Source organism: Erpetoichthys calabaricus, chromosome 4 (genome assembly GCF_900747795.2).
Source record: "Erpetoichthys calabaricus chromosome 4, fErpCal1.3, whole genome shotgun sequence".
In the NCBI taxonomy this organism is placed as follows: Eukaryota; Metazoa; Chordata; class Cladistia; order Polypteriformes; family Polypteridae; genus Erpetoichthys; species Erpetoichthys calabaricus.
In genome coordinates this window covers 134,384,903-134,404,248 of record NC_041397.2, presented here as the reverse complement: position 1 = coordinate 134,404,248, position 19,346 = coordinate 134,384,903, and the positions used below count along the sequence as shown (strand labels likewise).

At 45.0% G+C, this 19,346-nt stretch overlaps 1 protein-coding gene across 2 annotated transcripts in view; it reads right to left on the bottom strand.

Annotated features, from left to right (window-relative positions):
* The window catches only part of nhsb (Nance-Horan syndrome b (congenital cataracts and dental anomalies)), a 395,407-nt gene extending 388,265 nt beyond the window's left edge, over window positions 1-7,142 (bottom strand). Inside the window, exon 1 of one of the 2 annotated variants that reach the window (XM_051927098.1) lies at window positions 6,532-7,142. In XM_051927098.1, coding sequence (XP_051783058.1) covers window positions 6,532-6,811 — 280 coding nt within the window. In that variant the 5' untranslated portion in view covers window positions 6,812-7,142. The remainder of the gene's footprint in view (window positions 1-6,531) is intronic. The other variant, XM_028799809.2, reaches the window with a different exon arrangement.
* Window positions 7,143-19,346: the final 12,204 nt, after the last annotated feature.

Here is a 19,346-nt window from a genome sequence, read left to right as displayed (position 1 = left end):
GGTGTGTTTAAGACATACGGTGTCTGTCTGTCTGTCTGTGCCTGGGGCCTGGTCTTTTACAATATATATATATATATATATATATATATATATATATATATATATATATATATATATATATATATATATATATATATATCTGCGGTGGGCTAGCGCCCTGCCTGGGGTTTGTTTCCTACCTTGCGCCCTGTGTTGGCTAGGATTGGCTCCAGCGGACCCCCGTGACCCTGTGGTTAGGATGTAGTGGGTTGGATAATGGATGGATGGATGGATATATATATATATATATGGTTGAAAATAGTTTACTGTCAAATAATGCAAAGAGTACACAACACATGTTTCACCCTAATTCTGGGCTCATCCGGCATACACACTCATTGCACCCCTCTCTCTGGGAATCGAACCTCTGACGTCAGCGCTAGAGGCGAAGCCTCTAACGTTGTGCCACGGCATGTGGTTCATTCATTTGACAGCATGTAGATCAGGGTAATTACATTCATGGCATTCGTAGTCTGAATCACAATCTGATGTATGCACAATGTCATGATCTTGTGATCTTTGTAAATTTCTTCTTTCTATAAGTAATTTTTTTCTTACAGTCAAATATGGATTTCTAGGGATTTGGGGCTTCCAAAATCAAAATCAATTATTTTTTCAGTTATGTAACACCACTGAAAAAATGTCAGTTATGTTTTATGTTATGTGGCCATTTTGAAGCTCCATTGCTTCAACACGGGGTAGGGTCCTGGAGGTTGCAATCAAGTGATGTTATCTAAATAATGATTTAAAATTCTAGCATCTAAGATGTTTCAAAGAATTTCTGAGATCTTTGTTTATTCCTTAAGATTTCCTTAAGAATTAATAATTTATAATTAAGAATTAAAAGTTTCTGGTTTAGACCTGTTTTTTTTTTACTTTCTTTTTTTCCCTTGGTTTTTAATAATTTCTTGACTTTGTGGTTTTTCACTTTGAGTTTAGTATTTGACCATATTTATCATCCTGAGCCATTCATATAATCACCCCAGACAGCTCTGCCTTTCTCCACTCTTGGCAGTGCACAGAACAATGCATTATAGGCTGAAACTGAATGTCTTGACATGAAACCAACACTTTGATTTTCTCCCTGTTCCAGACACTTTTCTCTCACTGATTCTATACCCAGAAATACAAATAAAATACTTTTTAGGCTGATACAGTATTGATTTTCGAGGAACAAGACAGGAAGCACCAACAAACATGTTCAGAGCTCATGAGGTATAATAACAAGGTTTGCGTGTTTACATGGTATGAAAAGAAAGACTGTCCATCATTCATTCCTCTCTATATTTCTCTTAAGAAAGAAATTATCTGGATAAAATGGAATCAAAAACATGTAGCTTTCTTTCAACATAAACTTGACTTTTTGTGATTACTGATAGATAGATAGATAGATAGATAGATAGATAGATAGATAGATAGATAGATAGATAGATAGATAGATAGATAGATAGATAGATAGATAGATAGATAGATAGATAGATGCCTGAAGGTACAAATTTGGTAGATCATAAAAATTCATAAATTGCAATCATGTCACTAGTTCTCTTTCAGAAAGAAAAATTTGCATTCTTTCATCAATCTGTCTTTAAAGGAAGACACTTATCACCCAAATGATTTGTTTAGCATGGTTTACCTTTCTTTTGATCCTAATAGTATCTGACTGACCTTTGGAAAACAAGCATTCTACGTGAAATAAGGGAGTAACCAGAATGGCACTGGTTGTGTCAAAAACCATGCAATAGTTTGAAGAGGACAGAAATGATGAATAAAAAAGCTGTTTGAACAAGATCACTCAGGGCCAAGGGTTGCATGCTTTGTTTGCTAATGAGCAATCATGTCTGCGGCAAGCTATGTAAACAGATCTCCAATGCAAGAAATAAAACATAGTTTTCACTATTTATTACCATGTTGTGTCACCTAACATGTCATTTCCTAAGAACGTGCTTGATTTACAATATTCTAACTTATGAGCATGGCCATTACAAAAGCCACATCCATTTCCTTATCAATTACTGATTAATGTTCATGCTTGTTTACCAAACGTATTACTTTGAAGAAACCTAGCTTTTCTTGCTAATGGAAAGTATGCTTTGAAATTACTTTGGCTTCTCTTTTGAACATAGGAAAGTTTTAACAAGTATCAGGCCCTCACTATTGATTTTCCGTCTCTGAACTATGTGTGGGTAGGGGGGGGACTTTGCTCATTTCTGTAATTGTATGAGATTTGCTTCTTGGAATGTCTCAAGTAAGTGCTGGACATTTTCAGTTTGAGTAAGTATTTGCAATATTGAAATGGGTGTTGCTATTTGGCACATTATTTTAATTCCATTGAAGTTTTATGATTCCTCTCAACGCCTGGACTTTGTATTGTGCAGCACATCTGCACTAACAGCTGTGCTTGCTATTATAAAATTGGCCTCATTGACTTTTTCAGTAAAGCTTAAATCAATAGGTAGTATAATAATTTAGCTAGGGTCATGACGGGATAGCTAAAAGCGTCTATAGCACACTCTTAAAAATAAAGGTGCCAGAGCGGATCTTCAGAGCGATGCCATAGAACCAGTTTTGTTTCTTAAAAACCGTGTCCACATGAAGGTCCCATAAAGAACCTTTAGATCTGTAACTGGCTTCATACAGAAAATAACCATGAATAGGTGGTAACAGATTTGTGAAATTTTAAAGGACTCTTGCTGTACTAAGTAAATCAGGCTAAGTCCAGGTTTTCCTCAAAATATTAGTATTAAGGATGTTTGAGTAATGAGGCCATTAAAGACATACACCTTATGGTTACCAAATGAAGTGTTAGTGATATGTTGTACAAAGCCAAAAAAACGTAATCACTTATACATTTACTTATTTTGGTCGATACCTTTATCCAAGGCAAAGTATAACATTTGAGATACAAAAGGTTACATTTCTTTTGTTTTTCCAATTGGAGCACAGGCAAGTGACATACTCATGGTTTCAAAGTGTCAGTATTGGGATATGAACCCACCACCTCAGCACTTAAAGTCTAAAGCCATAATAACCACTACATTGTTACACATGCACACTCATATTGTAAGTGTATCATATCAACATTTAATACTGAAATAAGAATATAAAAGGTCAAACTCAAAACTGCACTTGCATTATTTACGGTTTAACATGTCTAAATTTAAAAATCCATACATCTATTATCTAACCCGATTAATCTAGGGTGAGGGTGACTAGGCCAAAGCCTTAAATTTAAATAAAAAGCAATAATTTGTTATTTTATAGGTGATGCCTATCAGCAGTTTATACTAGAAAAAGATTAACAGCTCGTTAAAAATGTGTTAATAAGATGGCATTAGCTGACACTACAGCTGTTCACATAAAATTGAGAATTTTCTCCACTTTGAGGATGTTTATTGCTTCAACAGAATATTCATCCATCCATTAATTTATTAACTCAATTATTCATTCATCCCCTCAGTCAGTCAGGCATTTACTTTTTGTTTGCCCCTCATCCAGATCAGGGTTTGAAAGTTTAATTTATCAACAGAACCCTGCTTGTAAAATCCAAAATGCATCAATATAAGAGTCTTGTCATAATTGTGTACGATTCTGTACTGTCACTTGAGTGTGGATTTAGACTGATTTCATGATTTGCGCCCTATCTGAATATTACAAAGCAACCCAATGTTGGTCAACTATCACAAAAGCACCACATGTCTCTTTCACTTAATCAATCTCCGTCTTTTCTTGTATTCTCAAAGGCAGTGATAGAGTATTTGTGACAGAATGACACCGGTCTTCTATTTAAAGTACTTGTACCCCAGCCAATCAAAATAGCAATACTAAAACCAATGAGTACAACTCACTCCATGTTTCTTCAGCCCTTCAGTTTATATTCAAACCATGGAAGCAAAAAAGAAGAATTGCTAAACTGAAGCAAAAATAGCCACCTTGTTACAAATCTTCAGGACAATAAACAGTAGCAGTGGTGCCCCCTACAGTAACACTGTTCTGAAGAAAAAAAAAGCAACAGCTTAGATCTTAATATATCATTGGCAAGGCAACATATAAAGGTGAGGTAGTGCTGAACAATCTGTACAGTTTATGAAACAAATAGCAAGCCAGCATTTCTCACATACTGCAGTTCCACATAAAGCATATGGGATTAAAACATAAACAGCAACAATGTATCTTCTCATTTATTAATCAAAAGACTCCATGACTGAACAGTCAGGTTTTGTGTGTATGCAAGATACCTCTCACACCTTCAATTAATGATCTCCCTGTTTGGATTTTATAAGAGATCTCTGTCATTAGGACATACTAACATGCTTAGCAGCCTAGGTCCTAGCTTCTTAGGGGTAACCGGATAACTGGCCAGAGCGGATTAAAACTAAAGAATATAAGGTTGATTGTTGCAAACTGAATTTAATTCCAGAATAGAGTGGCCCACTAGCACACCACTAATAAAGCCTGTCACATTCGCCTTCTGTCAGGAGACAATATATACCGTGTATAAAAATAAGGCAGTCGTTATGGATTATGGAATACAAGGTTAATAAAAAATAATTTGCATCCTATCCTTGGAAGACAAGACATATAAATTGTAGCCAGAACAAAATAACTACTAAACAGATACTTACGCTGTGGAGAGTACGCGTAAGCATGCTGCTTAGTCTTAATAATATTAATAATACACAGGAACTAAAAGGGATGTATCATGCAGTAGGTTTACTAATTGTAATTCTGATGATGAGTTCCTTTTACAGTAACGTCGCGCTCGAAGCGCTGTTGACAATCTCCGTTATTCGTCACTGAATATAATTTCATTCTGCACAGCTGTGCGCGTGTACCGCAGCCGCACTTGCCCATCCTCATTATGCTGTATGCTGTGTCAGAGAAATGCCGGTACCGCATCTCACACCCAAACCGCGTCGCGTTACACGATTGCACCCTTGCTGCAGCCCAAGCCGGGGAGGCACGGGTCTTTCGAAACTACACGTTTTTGCAAAGTAAACCATAACAACAAATTTGTCATATTCAGGGATGGGCAGAAAAAAAATGATCTAGGTGCCTGGGAATAACGCGCCAATAACAGAAGCTTGCGCACGAGCTGTGTAGCTACTCTAGTGTTGCAGTAGGTGCGGGCGCATCCCGGCTGGCGAATACGCGCAAGGTGGAAAAGCAACACACCCAGCATGACACATCGAGACGGGGTTCCCGCATTTTGAGAGTGTGTGTATGAGGAACAGCATCTTCAGAGTGTCTAAAATAAATGAAATGCGTTTTTTTTTACTGTAATGATTTTATCTAAACTGGAAATTAGCCAAGACCTCTCACCCTGTGAAGAGTGGAGGTGCGCGCGCGCGAGTGCGAGCTTGTGTGTGTGTGTGCGTGAGTGTGTGTGTGTGTTGGGGGCGGGGCTCTTTATTCTCAATCTTCAGGTTGTACTTGAAAATCTCCGCAAATAACGGCCGCGCGTTATTAGCATTTTACACACGCGTCGGATTATTAATGAAAGGAAGCGTGAGGGAAATATCGTATGTCGTTGTGAACATTATAAATCCGCCCGGTCACTTACACCTTTCAGTGATTGATGATTTCATTATAGGACGTACTGATTATAAAAAGGGCAGATCACGGTTGAATTTTATGTGTTTGAGCTCTTATTTACTTTTATTTATTTATTTAGTTTCCTGATACATGGACACGCGCAAAACACGTCAACTGCACATGTATGTACTGTTTACCGATCTATGCGTGCATGTGTTCGAGCAAGCCTGGATAGCAAGCAGATACATAACACAGCATTTATACACGAGTACATGTTTCTGTGCTCGTGGATCTCTTCTAGATGCCGGTATACCGCTCACAGGTTCCATTGCTGTAGTGGTGTGAGGAGCTGGACGCGCGAACGCGGCTCCCAAGATTCCAGAAAACGCACGGGATCCGCATGAAGTGAGAAGAGCGGCTCCTCGAGAGCCATTCACGAACAGCAGGAGTGTTAGTAATAGTAAGGCAGCATCACAGTGCCGATGCTAATGAAGTTACCGGCTTCATATGCGCACCTTTCACATACCTTACACGCCCCCTATACAGAACTTGATGTTTATTACGAAATGTACATTTTAGGAAAATCTGTAATGACTGCTGGATGTCGATGACGTGACTACTGCACGGTTCCGAGGGGCTGAGACTGTTTATTTGCTATTCCACACAGCCGTACGTACATATATATTACATGTCTAAAGAATTTACACAGTTGCACAAGGAAGGTGAGAGGAGGGGAAAGCAAACGAAGATTATTCAGCTCCACATGTATCTACAGCATCCAGCACGATCCCTCCCTTTCATCTAGAACCCAGAACTTGTAGAGATTCATGTTCCCGATTTACGCTGTTTTCGTCGCCAGTTAAAGAAGCATGTCACAGACATGTAACCCAATCACCCCCGCCCTCCTCAAACTTCAGAGCTGGGAGGATATAATACACAAATGTAAAATTAGGTACTCACGCACTGCCTCCTGCTTTGGATCCAGGCTGCTGGCAGTTTGCTGGATCCTGCTGATTTTACTTTGCAATGCCCATACCCTCTGATTCGTGGAAATAATCTCATTTTCCAGCTCCTGAAATAACGAACAGGCATGTTTGGCCAGGTCGGAGAGCTGTCTCAGGGTCCGGGATAGAGCCACGTTACTGATCGAGCACAGATCCTCAAAAAGCAAACCCTCCTCGTTGGGAATGACATGCCTGCATAGCAATTGGGGTTCCACGATCCTTTTGGCAAATGGCATTTTGTAAGTGAAAAAATAATCCTCCAAAAAAAAAATCAGATCCAGGGTTTGAAAAAAAGCACGCTCAGCTCTGCTTCCTCCTTAATCCGAAATTCCCGAAAGCGGTTCGGTGTTCCCCATCCTTGCCCAGTATTTTGTAATGATCACTCAGTTCGAAAGTAAAGCCGCCTTGCCTGCTCACTGATCCTCGCTGCTCCTCTGATCATCAGTTGCCTTTAGTGCCTTTTTCAACGCTTTAAAGTAGAGGTGGATTTTAAAAGTGAATAGGAAACCCCGGAGATCGGCTTAAATCATGCTGGATCTGGAGCAAGAATAATTCATTGCACAAACCACACGGAGTCACTAGAACACCAAATCAGGCGGCGGAATCTACAAACAAGTGGAGTGGCTTCAGGATCGGCCGCAGCACTGAGCATTCGTCACAATCAAAAAAAAAACCTGTTGGACAGGACTTGTAAACTATCTAGTGCAAATAAAATTCATGATGGCTTTGTGATTAGTGACACCCGTGTGTGAATAAGTGAATGACAAGAAACATAAATAACCGGGTTGAATGGATCAGGGTAGCAGGAAATGTAACAAAAATGTTGTTTTCTGTACATTATGTAAGCTTAGAAACGGGCTTTTTAAAAAAGAGGAATTTTGTTTACTTGTGTTTGGATTGGCTTCATAGATGTTTGCAAAGGGACAGATTAAAGGCAAAGTAAGACTGCAGTGAGGAAGTGCAGAGAAGTGATGGATCTCAGTGATTTGTGCACATGGAGGAAGAGTAACAGAAGACACTGTGTAGCCCTCCTCAGCGTGAAGGAACCAATTCATGACAATGCAGTGGAAGACATAAACATAAAGGGAAAGGCAAATGACAGTAAACATCATATTTACTCAAGTTATAATAAGGAAAGGATGTTTGGGAATACTGTGTTGAAGGGAACCTGGCTGGAAAGAAATCTTCAAGAGCAAAAGTGGTTTTAGGATGTCACTGAGTAGAAAAAAGACACCTTAATGCCCAAAGACAAGAGGATACAAAATGTGCACCTACAGTTTTAAGGTACCTGTACATATTAAGATGATGAGACAGATATGTCCTTTCATGATGGTGTATGATGTCTGGGGCATAGGACTCTAAGACACAAGGTTACTGGTTTAGTGCTTGCCTCAGACTCACTGTGTGATCCTGATGGTGTCACTTAACCTGCTTGTATTCCAGTGGTAAAAACTAACCAAAACGAGGAAACAGTTATAATGTTGTTTATCTTAAATAAAGTTTCCATCAAGTAAAAATGATAAAATTATATTCGCAAACCAATTTAATCCTGTACATCAGGGGTCCCCAACCCCCGGTCCGCGGTCCACTACCGGGCCGCAGCCGTCTGACAGCCGCGTGAGAACTCCTGGCAACGGCGACTCACTCAGACTTTTCAGAACGCTTGGCGGGTGGGGCTTTGCAGCGGCACAGAGAGAAGAGAGAGACCGAGGTGAGAGACTATTACAACAAAGTATTTTTATGGTCCCGACAGTTTCCCCATATGACACGAGTCTATAGAAATCACGTTACTACGAAGTACATTCAACAGATGCTTTCATTACAACGAAGTGACCTTGAAATGCTTGAACGAATCATCCACAAAGCAGTTAGATCTGTGGTCGCAGCTCAGTTGTACACATTTGCACAACTATCCCCAAACAGAAACAATGTAAAAAAATCTCTTTCTTCGAACTTTCCTCGTACTGTTTTTTTTTTTTTGCTGTTTTTGTTGTCTGTGGTTTTCATTGATTCCTTTTGCTTATTGCTTGTCAACATTTGAAAAACATCCATTGAAATTTAACTCATTGTCACCCTCCTATAGAAACGGCAGACACGAAAAAAAGATTTCAGTGTTAATGTTTGTGATGTGCAATCTGTTGGATTGGCAAATGAAAAGCATATATCTTTGTTATATGCAAAAAAAGAAGAAAAATCTCAGATTGCAAACGTATGCGAACTGCTTAATAACTTTAATAATAATAGAAATGTTATGTAAATTGTGTATAAAACTGCCCCCCCCCAACCGGTCCCTGGAAAAATTTGCATCTAATAAAGTGGTCCTTGCTGTCAAAAAGGTTGGGGACCACTGCTGTACATGGAGCTGGAGCCAATCTTGGCAGCATCAGGCAGAAGACAGGTCTCACTTAAACATATGCACACCCATAAGGGGATGACTTAAAAATCTGAGTTCACCAAAAAACTCCTATCTTTGAAGAAAATGCACAAATTCCATATAAGAATCAACCAAATCATCATCTGCTGCTCCACTGTGCTTAATAATAATAATAATAATAATAATAATAATAATAATAATAATAATAATAATAATAATAATAATAATCCATCCATCCATCCATCCATCCTCTTCCGTTTATCCGAGGTCGGGTCGCGGGGGCAGCAGCTTGAGCAGAGATGCCCAGACTTCCCTGATGTCCATGCGATCTTGTAGAGACGTGTCAACCAAGACAGTCCTACAACATCCAGAGCCTTTAGGAACTCCGGGCGTATCTCATCCACCCCCGGGGCCCTGCCACCAAGGAGTTTTTTGACCACCTCGGTGACCTCAGTCCCAGAAATGGGGAGCCCACCTCCGAGTCCCCAGGCTCTGCTTCCTCATTGGAAGGCATGTTATTGGGATTGAGGAGGTCTTCGAAGTACTCCCCCCACTGACCCACAACGTCACGAGTCGAGGTCAGCAGCGCACCATCCCCACCATATACAGTGTTGACACTGCACTGCTTCCCCTTCCTGAGACGCCGGATGGTGGACCAGAATCTCCTCAAAGCCGTCCGAAAGTCGTTATCCATGGCCTCCCCAAACTCCTCCCATGCCCGAGTTTTTGCCTCAGCAACCACCGAAGCTGCATTCTGCTTGGCCTGCCGGTACCTATTAGCTGCCTCCAGAGTCCCACAGGACAAAAGGGACCGGTAGGACTCCTTCTTCAGCTTGACGGCATCCCTCACCGCCGGTGTCCACCAACGGGTTCGGGGATTGCCGCCATGACAGGCACCGACCACCTTACGGCCACAGCTCCGGTCAGCCGCCTCAACAATAGAGGCACGGAACATGGCCCATTCGGACTCAATGTCCCCCACCTCCCTCGGGACATGGTCAAAGTTCTGCCGGAGGTGGGAGTTGAAGCTACTTCTGATAGGGGGCTCTGCCAGACGTTCCCAGCAGACCCTCACAACACGTTTGGGCCTACCAGGCCTGACCGGCATCCTCCCCCACCATCGAAGCCAACTCACCACCAGGTGGTGATCAGTTGATAGCTCCGCCCCTCTCTTCACCCGAGTGTCCAAGACATGTGGCCACAAGTCCGACGACACGACCACAAAGTCGATCATCGAACTGAGGCCTAGGGTGTCCTGGTGCCAAGTGCACATATGAACACCCCTATGCTTGAACATGGTGTTCGCTATGGACAATCCGTGACGAGCACAGAAGTCCAATAACAAAACACCACTCGGGTTCAGATCGGGGGGGCCATTCCTCCCAATCACGCCCTTCCAGGTCTCACTGTCATTGCCCACGTGAGCATTGAAGTCTCCCAGCAGTACAAGGGAGTCCCCAGATGGTATGCCCTCTAGCACACCCTCCAGGGACTCCAAAAAGGGTGGGTACTCCGAACTGCTGTTCGGTGCATACGCACAAACAACAGTCAGGACCCGTCCCCCCACCCGAAGGCGGAGGGAGGCTACCCTCTCGTCTACTGGGGTAAACCCCAATGTACAGGCTCCAAGTCGGGGGGCAATAAGTATACCCATACCCGCTCGACGCCTCTCACCGGGGGCAACTCCAGAGTGGTAGAGAGTCCAGCCCCTCTCAAGGAGATTGGTTCCAGAGTCCAAGCTGTGCGTCAAGGTGAGCCCGACTATATCTAGCCGGAACCTCTCAACCTCACGCACAAGCTCAGGCTCCTTCCCCTTCAGAGAGGTGACATTCCACGTCCCAAGAGCCAGCTTCTGTAGCCGAGGATCGGACCGCCAAGGTCCCCGCCTTCGGCTACCACCCAACTCACACTGCACCCGACCTCCTTGGCCCCTCCCATAGGTGGTGAGCCCATGGGAAGGGGAACCCACGTTGCCTCTTCGGGCTGTGCCCGGCCGAGCCCCATGGGTGCAAGCCCGGCCACCAGGCGCTCGCCATTGAGCCCCACCTCCAGGCCTGGCTCCAGAGGGGGGCCCCGGTGACCCGCGTCCGGGCAAGGGAAAACGCCATCCAAAGTTTTTATTCGTCATAGGAGGTATAACCGCTCTTTGTCTCATCCCTCACCTAGGACCAGTTTGCCTTGGGTGGCCCTACCAGGGGCATAAAGCCCCGGACAACAGAGCTCCTAGGATCATTAGGACACGCAAACCCCTCCACCACGGTAAGGTGGCAGTTCGAGGAGGGGATGATGAATAAAAATAATAATAATAATAATAATAATAATAATAATAATAATAATAATAATAATAATAATAATAATAATAATAATAATAGCACTTCTAAGGTCTACCACTTTGTTGTGGTAGGGGGTTTAATGAGTCCTTATGATCCTTAGAGTAACTCCAAGCCATCCATGCTGGTAAAGTCAAAGAGAAGGGGGCCAGGCTAACGGCAGACTACTACTGTCTCCAGCAGACATATTAAATGTTAAATGAAAGTGGTTATCCCCTCCTCGAACCGCCACCTTATCGTGGTGGAGGGGTTTGCGTGTCCCAATGATCCTAAGAGCTCTGTTGTCCGGGGCTTTATGCCCCTGGTAGGATCACCCAAGGCAAACTGGTCCTAGGTGAGGGATGAGACAAAGTGCGGTTCAATATAACCTCCTATGATGAATAAAAAATTTGGACGGCGTTTTCCCTCGCCCAGACGCGGGTCACCGGGGCCCCACTCTGGAGCCAGGCCTGGAGGTGGGGCTAAATGTCGGGCTCACCTCGACACACAGCTTGGACTCTGGAACCAATCTCCTTGAGAGGGGCTGGACTCTGTACCACTCTGGAGTTGCCCCCGGGGAGAGGTGCCGAGCTGGTGTGGGCATACTTATTGCCCCCCGACTTGGAGCCTGTACATTGGGGTTTACCCCGGTGGACGAGAGGGTAGCATCCCTCCGCCTTCGGGTGGGGGGATGGGTTCTAACTGTTATTTGTGTGTATGCACCAAACAGCAGTTCGGAGTACCCACCCTTTTTGGATTCCCTGGAGGGGGTGCTAGAGGGCATACCATCTGGGGACTCCCTCGTACTGCTGGGAGACTTCAATGCTCATGTGGGCAATGACAGTGAGACCTGGAAGGGCGTGATTGGGAGGAATGGTCCCCCCGATCTGAACCCGAGAGGTGTTTTGTTATTGGACTTCTGTGCTCGTCACAGATTGTCCATAACAAACACCATGTTCAAACATAGGGGTGTTCATATGTGCACTTGGCACCAGGACACTCTAGGCCTCAGTTCGATGATCGACTCTGTGGTCGTGTCGTTGGACCTGCGGCCACATGTCTTGGACACTCGGGTGAAGAGAGGGGCGGAGCTGTCAACTGATCACCACCTGGTGGTGAGTTGGCTCCGATGGTGGGGGAGGATGCCTGTCAGGCCTGGTAGGCCCAAACGTGTTGTGAGGGTCTGCTGGGAACGTCTGGCAGAGCCCCCTGTCAGAAGTAGCTTCAACTCCCACCTCCGGCAGAACTTCGACCATGTCCCGAGGGAGGTGGGGGACATTGAGTCCGAATGGGCCATGTTCCATGCCTCTATTGTTGAGGCGGCTGACCGGAGCTATGGCCGTAAGGTAGTTGGTGCCTGTCGTGGCGGCAATCCCCGAACCCGTTGGTGGACACCGGCGGTAAGGGATGCCGTCAAGCTGAAGAAGGAGTCCTACCGGTCCCTTTTGTCCTGTGGGACTCTGGAGGCAGCTGACAGGTACTGGCAGGCCAAGCGGAATGCGGCTTTGGTGGTTGCTGAGGCAAAAACTCGGGCATGGGAGGAGTTTGGGGAGGCCATGGAAAACGACTTTCGGATGGCTTCGAGGAGATTCTGGTCCACCGTCCGGCGTCTCAGGAGGGGGAAGCAGTGCAGTGTCAACACTGTGTATGGTGGGAATGGTGCGCTGCTGACCTCGACTCGTGACGTTGTGGGTCAGTGGGGGGAGTACTTCGAAGACCTCCTCCATCCCACTAACATGCCTTCCAATGAGGAAGCAGAGCCTGGGGACTCAGAGGTGGGCTCCCCCATCTCTGGGACTGAGGTCACCGAGGTGGTCAAAAAACTCCTTGGTGGCAGGGCCCCGGGGGTGGATGAGATACGCCCGGAGTTCCTGAAGGCTCTGGATGTTGTAGGGCTGTCTTGGTTGACACGTCTCTGCAACATCGCATGGACATCAGGGACAGTGCCTCTGGATTGGCAGACCGGGGTGGTGGTCCCTCTCTTTAAGAAGGGGGACCGGAGGGTGTCTTCCAACTACAGAGGGATCACACTCCTCTGCCTCCCTGGAAAAGTCTATTCGGGGGTTCTGGAGAGGAGGGTCCGTCGGATAGTCGAACCTCGGATTCAGGAGGAACAGTGTGGTTTTCGTCCTGGTCGTGGAACAGTGGACCAGCTCTACACCCTTAGCAGGGTCCTGGAGGGTGCATGGGAGTTCGCCCAACCAGTCTACATGTGTTTTGTGGACTTGGAAAAGGCGTTCGACCGTGTCCCTCGGGGAATCCTGTGGGGGGTACTCCGAGAGTATGGGGTACCGGACCCCCTGATAAGAGCTGTTTGGTCCCTGTACGATCGGTGTCAGAGCTTGGTCCGCATTGCCGGCAGTAAGTCGAACCCGTTTCCAGTGTGAGTTGGACTCCGCCAGGGCTGCCCTTTGTCACCGATTCTGTTCATAACTTTTATGGACAGAATTTCTAGGTGCAGCCAGGGTGTTGAGAGGGTCCGGCTTGGTGGACTCAGGATTGGGTCACTGCTTTTTGCAGATGATGTTGTCCTGTTTGCTTCATCAGGCCGTGATCTTCAGCTCTCTCTGGATCGGTTCGCAGCGAAGTGTGAAGCGGCTGGAATGGGAATCAGCACCTCCAAATCCGAGACCATGGTCCTCAGCCAGAAAAGGGTGGAGTGCCCTCTCAGGGTTGGGAGCGAGATCCTGCCCCAAGTGGAGGAGTTCAATTATCTCGGGGTCTTGTTCACGAGTGAGGGAAGAATGGAGTGTGAGATCGACAGGCGGATCGGTGCGGTGTCCGCAGTGATGCAGGCTCTGCATCGGTCTGTTGTGGTGAAAAAGGAGCTGAGCCGTAAGGCAAATCTATGTTCCTACCCTCACCTATGGTCATGAGCTATGGGTAGTGACCAAAAGAACGAGATCGCGAATACAAGCGGCTGAAATGAGTTTTCTCCGTCGGGTGTCTGGGCTCTCCTTTAAAGATAGGGTGAGAAGCTCAGTCATCCGGGAGGGGCTCAGAGTAAAGCCGCTGCTCCTCCGCATCGAGAGGAGTCAGATGAGGTGGCTCGGGCATGGATGCCTCCTGAACGCCTCCCTGGTGAGGTGTTCCGGGCACATCCAACCGGGAGGAGGCCCCGGGGAAGACCCAGGACACGCTGGAGGGACTATGTCTCCCGGCTGGCCTGGGAACGCCTTGGGATTCTCCCGGAAGAGCTAGAAGAATTGGCCGGGGAGAGGGAAGTCTGGGCATCTCTGCTCAAGCTGCTGCCCCCGCGACCCGACCTCGGATAAGCGGAAGAGGATGGATGGGTGGATGGATGGATGGATGGATGAAAGTGGTTATAACAAGAAATGGAATTCATAATTGCTTGGTCATCAGCCAGGATAAAAAAGGCCATGTTCATGAGTTAGGTGGTGGCCCACATTTGACAAATGAGTTATAATCTTCCTTGGCTACTGGTGGCAAAAGCCCATGTATGGCTACTGCAATGGCCACATCACGGAGTGCCACAAAGCCAGTAAGATCCACCAGTGCATACAATGGAAAAATATATCAATGAGTTCATCATGCATACATGTTATAAATTACAGAATCAGAAATAGATACAGCATATTACAGGCACAAATTACACATAGCTTTTACACAGAAATACCCAAACATGCAAAACACAGAACAATGAATTGCCGATCAGCGACAAACTGTCCTTACACAAAGCCTTATACCACAAACAAGACTCGAACAAATAAAAGAGGAAGTTGCAGTTAACTTACAGAAACAAACAGGAAATAGCAACAACAAGAACAAAGTCTCAAAAAACGCACAAGCAGATAACATTCAACAATGCACACCCTAAAACAGTGGACACTACAACAACTCATGTGGCTACCGAAAAACCTATCAAGAAAGCATTCATCGAGGACTGAATACTACTACAAAAAATGACAGAGGACATTGAGAGAACAGTCATACAATACATAGGAGCAGACCCCACTCTGCATCTCCTTATCCCAAAACCACTGAACACAAAGAAACTGTCACTAACAACAAAACTCACTAATGAAAATATACTTCCACAATACATAGATACACTTAAACCACTGGGAGATGTGCATCCGCTAATATATGCATCTGCAGTCACCACCATCACCACATTAGAATGAAAACATGAGATAGGCAAAACAAAATAACATCACACCAACCCAAGACACCCAACTAGAATCGCGGATTAAGGGCATTAGATGTGACTTGGGTTGATTAACACAGTACAAGAAGAACAATACATTGGGAAAACTGCATTGAAACCTTTATCAAATACTTAAGAGAATAAAATCACACATGAAACATGAAGATCACAATGAACATATGGGCACATACATAGGTACACTTAAACAAACTGTTGTGTTCCGTTGTAGTTTCTGCCAGAACGCCAAGGGGAATTTTTTTTAAAATGTGCTACCTGTTGAAAGAATAGAAAAGGAGTCTTGAATTAAAGAATGTTCTTCTTGATTGGAGATCAGTGCGTGCCTGTCGTAAAATAAAGAAGTTAACGTTCTGAGTTATTCCTGGCAGGCTAATTATTTTACCCTTCTCTGGCCACAACAAAATTGGCGTTGAGGTTCTACTCTTTATATTGTGTATGCTGTTGCTAATGTGCCTTTTCCAAGCATTTTTCTTCTGAGTCCCGGCGAGCCTGCAGTGCCTTTCGCAATGTGGCTTCAGATGTTCGATAACAATCTGCTTGTCATTGACGCTACTGGGGATGCTTGGCCTGATGTTAGGAAGAGAGCTGTGCTACTTTATTGTGTCAGGACCAAAGGTCAGTGAGTTTTTTACACCCTGCCTAACACAGGTACTACGTTCAATACCGCTGTAGAAGCTTTAAAAGTATACTTTATGCCTAAAGCTAACGTGGTCGTTGAGCGACATACATTTCGTAAGAGGACCCTGGGACCACAAGAGACTGTTTTACAATATGTGGCAGCACTATGTAAGCTTGTCACAACATGTGAATTTGCCGAACGCGCAGATGAAATGATTTGTGACCAATTGATTGAGCATGCATATAGCCCATGCATACGTGAAAGATTGCTGTTGGAGCCAGGCCTTACATTGGATAAAGCAGTAACTCTTGCTACTCAGATAGAAGCAGCTACAGATCAGGCTAAAATCATTTCTATGAACTCCAGCATCATGCCAGTACAGGCAGTACAGCATAACAAGAGAAATAAACACAGACAGCGACAGACACCTGCTACTACCATGTCTGCTAATCCTGCTAAGGGGAAAGCATGCTTTCGATATGGATCACAGTCACACCTGGCTAACTCAGTGAGCTGCCCTGCCGCAAAGGCAACTTGTAGGCATTGCAAAAAGACTGGGCATTTTGATGAGGTGTGTCGCTCTGCCCAACCCTGTACACGGGAAGTACATGAGGTTGAATTGCCAGAAGTTACTGTACTATATACAGAAAATACAATACATACACCTGCTAAAATTACTTGTGCAGTGGAAATCTCAGTTCCAGGCTCATGTTCCTGCTCACTGGACCTGGTTGACACTGGCTCATCAGACTCAATATTAGCACACTGCATTTACACCGGTCACTTCAGCAACATTCCTCTGACAAAACCTACAGTGAGACTTGTGATGTATTCAAAATCTCATATCCCCGTACTTGGGTGCCTATCTATAACTGTGTGTTTACATGGCTGTACAACTGTGGCTACATTTTTCATTGTGGAAAATGGAACCCCACTAATGGGTAGAGACTTAATGTCACTTTTACATGTGCACATTGTGAACAATAAAGCTATGCCTTCTGATGCTGCAGCTTCCACTTTGCCTGTGCCAGTCTTACAGTGCGCTGCTGTGCCCCTGTCCATTGGCTGTGTTAAAAACTACATCCACCGCATTAAGATCGATGAGACAGTACCTCTTATGCAACAGAAGCTGCGCCGCTTGTCTCTGTCGGTTTGAGATGATGTGTCTGAAGAACTTGATCGCCTACTCACAGCTGGTATCATACCCTGTAGAACGAATTGATGCTTCTGCTTGGGTCTCACCTATTGTAGTCACTCAGCACAAATCTGGTAACATTCACATGTGTATTGATCTGCGAGAACGCAATAAAGCAGTTTTCCCTTGCCACATATGGATGAACTCCTTTCTGTACTCAGAGGGGCTACGGTATTTTCCACCATTGACTTAGCCAGTGCCTACTACCAAGTGCCACTGCATGAGGACAGTCGAGACCTGACTGCTTTCATTACACATGAGGGCCTCTTCAGGTTCTGTCGGGTTCCTTATGGTTTGGTGTCTGCACCCTCTGCCTTCTAGAAAATGATGACTGCTATTCTTGCTGGCTTAATTGGCGTGGAGAATTACTTGGATGATGTAATAGTACATGGACCTGACCTGACTACCCATGACAAAACCTTACAAATTGTGTTATGCCAGCTGGAAGCTGCTGGCCTGAAGCTAAACAATGAGAAGTGCAAGTTTTGTCAGTCCAGCCTACCCTTCCTTGGGCATATACTGTACTGTAGTGTCTGCTGATGGCCTGCTTCCTGATAAGGTCCATGTACAAGCCATCATGAATGCTTCTGCACCCACAGATACTGCTATTTTGCATTCTTTCCTTGGGCTGTTGTCTTGGTACTCTAAATTTCTACCAAACCATGCTACTGTCAACCAATGCGTGCATGCTTGAGATGCGTGCTGAGATGCATGCGTGCTGCAGGTACATTCCAGTGGATGGCTGATGCACAGAAGAGGCTTGAGCAGGTAAAAACGTTGCTAGTGGATAGCCCTGCTTTGGCACTTTTTGACCCTACACTGTATACTGTAGTTTCCACTGATGCTTCTGACTACGGTCTGGGAGCCATTCTTTCTCACCTTGGTTCTGACAACGTAGAAAGAACTATGACATTTGCTTCGGTGACTCTTTCTAGTACAGAGCGTAAATATTCAATAGTGGTAAAAGAAGCACAGGCCTGTGTGTGGGCGGTAGAGAAGTGGTGCACATACCTGTGAGGACGTCGTTTCACCCTGCGCAAGGGGATTGGTCGTGCTGGGATGCACATTGCGAGATGGTCTACATGTCTTCTGTCATTTAACTATGATGTACTGTAATATATCGCCCAGGTTCTCAGAATGCTCCTGCTGACTGCCTGTCTTGTCTGCCCTTACCTGTTGCTCCTGCAGCTGCTGACGATGTTAATCCAGAATTTGTTGCTCTCCTGTCTATGGTACATAAGATATTGTCTCCTGCTGATTTGGAATCTGCTTGTGCTGAATGTCCAGACCTCACTAAGCTACGTACACAGACTGCGTGGAGCTTGCCTCCTTCTCCACAGGCTTTGGATGCTGATCTGCTGCCATACTACAAGCTCTGTCTGGAACTTTCTGTCAGTGACAACTTTGTGTTTCCTGGTTCACGTCTGATTGTGCCAGCTAGCCTTCGTTCATCATTAATAGCCACTGCATACGAGAGTCATCAAGGTGTGGTACGCACCAAACAATGACTCAGAGAACTTTACTGGTGGCCAAAGATGGACACTGATGTTTGTACTGGCATTAGTTCTTGTCAGACATGCCAGTTGAATGAATAAACAGCTCATCCACACCCCGCTCCCTTACAGCCTACACCTTTTCCACATGGTCCATGGCAAAAAGTGGCTTTGGACATTGTAGGACCCTTTGACACTGCTGCATTGGACTGTAGATATGCCTTGACCCTGATTGACTACCACAGCAAGTGGCCAGAAGTAGCCTTCACCCCTTCCATAACTACTGCTAATGTACTCACATTCCTGTCATCTATTTTCAGTCACCGTGGTAACCCCGTGAGTCTGGTGACAGATAATCAGGTTCAGTTTACCTCTGCTGCTTTTGCTGCTTTTCTGGAAGAAAGACAGATTAAACATGACCACTCCTCAATGTTTTACCCTGCTGCCAATGGAGCTGTTGAGCGATTCAGTCGTGTACTGAAACATAAGATTCAACTAGCTATTCAAGAACACCGTCCCTGGAAAGCTGCCATTACAGACTTTTTGCATGTCTACCATGCTACTCCACATGTAACTGCTGGCATTTCTCCATTTG